The 2,156-nt window shown below is 26.9% G+C and overlaps 1 protein-coding gene across 1 annotated transcript in view; it reads right to left on the bottom strand.

The window, feature by feature from the left end:
- The window catches only part of LOC100574747 (EF-hand domain-containing protein 1-like), a 5,727-nt gene extending 4,773 nt beyond the window's left edge, over nt 1–954 (bottom strand). The window contains exons 1-2 of the mRNA XM_003240094.4: nt 850–954; nt 566–702 (exon numbers count right to left, since the gene is read on the bottom strand). Of these exons, the coding sequence (XP_003240142.1) occupies nt 566–702; nt 850–897 (185 nt within the window). The 5' untranslated portion in view covers nt 898–954. The remainder of the gene's footprint in view (nt 1–565; nt 703–849) is intronic.
- Nucleotides 955–2,156: the final 1,202 nt, after the last annotated feature.

Genomic DNA, 2,156 nt, shown 5'->3' with positions numbered 1-2,156 from the left:
TTATAGAATTCTTATCGCTTCATTAGATCAATTGGTATGTTTGGCAAAAAACACGTCTAAAATACTATGTCACGCATGTGTTAGACGAAAACAGAAAATCACGGTATCGGATCCCCTTAACATAGTATGTATAATCTTTTTATTTAGTTTGCTTATTATGAATTAATTAATGATTGTGTTTTCATGTTCATGTCATTTTTGTTCTTTTTTTTGGTCATACATCGTGGCTGCTACTCTCACACTAATACGTCAGAACAAACCTATCATTCAAATATTATAATAGCAAAAATATTTTGAATATTTTGAATAAAAATGAAGTGTCGAGAAAAAAAATCAAAAGTATTTAAATTACCATAAAAAATGTTTAATGTTCAAAGTATTTAAAAAAGTATTGAAGTACTTTTACTCAAATACTTCACATCGACTACCGGCATATTATTAATAAACCATTAATTTTTTTGCTCACGTGCACCAACATAATCTGTTATTATATAATAATTAATAATTATACGCAAGATTTTGAGTATCTACGTAGTTTATGTTAGTACCTACCTATTATACGTACCCAGTGATGTTAAATTTTTCACCATACAAGACGGTGTCAACGTCGAGTGTACTCTTTCCTATACCCGTTGCTTTAACTTTGGGAATGGAATATCCGTTTTTCCATCGGAATTGAGCACTCAAATTAAAATTTTGTTTCTGCATCAAACATAATCAAATGTGAAAACATAATAGTTAATGTATATAGCATTTTCTTACAAAATACTATGGGTTCGTCAAACTTAGGTACCTATCTATAATATACCTACTCAATGATATTATTATGATACCTATATGGTTACTTACTGTTATGTCATTAAAACGAAATCCCGGTATAAAAGGCAAACCGTCCATATTTGTTTTATATTTTATCAATACAGCTTAAGATATTAAACAATGTTATATTGTTATCAATCTTATTAATGTTTGTTTAATACATTTAACTTGGTTACTTGGTGAGCAAAATAGCTATATATCGAAACCACAGTTATAAATATTATTGCAAATCCAAACGACACAAGTAGGTATCTATTTTATTTACTATTGCATGAATGTGCTTTTTTATCCTCTTAGGGCCAGTTGTACCATCTCTGATTAAAGTTAACCGGAGTTTAATCGGCCGAATTTGCCCGGTTAAATATCTGTTATCAGCTGATTAAGCTTAATCGAAGTTTCACCGTAGACGGTACAACTGTCCCTTATACCGATAATTACTATAAAGATTATATTATTATTAAGATCGAAAATTGTAGGAATTGAACATAAAATACATGAATCGGCATATCTAGATACCCAAAATTATTATAGGTATAATTATTAAGATCGAAAATTGTGGGAATTAACACACAAAAAAAATGAATCGGCATATCTAGATACCCAAAATTATTATAGGTATAATAGCCTATAATAGGTATCACCAATCATATTTTCATACAAAACCTACAACAACGATCTTTGTTTGACATTTTTTTGATGTTTCTGTATTTTTCTAAATACAAAAAAATTTGGTATCTAGTTTTATAATATTACTTTATTTTTTCGTTCAATGTCATTAAGACAATATTATAGTTTTCACCTAAACCGTGTATAATAATAATATATTACCTGTAACAATATTTTTTGTAAATATTGTTTTACATTTAACCTTTCCTTCAGTAATAATATTAAAAACAGTCACTTTGCCATTGGATGTAACACTACATTTTAGATATTATATTTATATTTATATATATTTATAAATTACATATGTCCAGTGTCAGCCCGAGACATTATGGCAACCCGCGAAAATTTTTAAAAGACGCCATTAAAAATATTCCACATATACTAAATATTTCTTTTATTCCTACATGTTTTGTTTAAAATTATCTACTTATATCTATAGAGTGTGGGATACAATAATTTGGACACAACTACATGTCAAGTATTATTAAATATGCTATTATTATTAATTTAATTAAATATACAATATAATTATTATAATAGACAGGTAATATACATATTTGTATAACATTTATTTTATGTTAATGTCTATTCTGTTAGTTAATTCTATGTCAGTAAACATTTTTACTATCTTAGACAATTTATTATTGTAGATGAATGTATCATTATTACAC

Source organism: Acyrthosiphon pisum, chromosome X (assembly GCF_005508785.2).
Source record: "Acyrthosiphon pisum isolate AL4f chromosome X, pea_aphid_22Mar2018_4r6ur, whole genome shotgun sequence".
Classification (NCBI taxonomy): Eukaryota; Metazoa; Arthropoda; class Insecta; order Hemiptera; family Aphididae; genus Acyrthosiphon; species Acyrthosiphon pisum.
The sequence above is the reverse complement of the archived record's forward strand: the minus strand, read 5'-3'. Positions and strand labels throughout refer to the sequence as shown.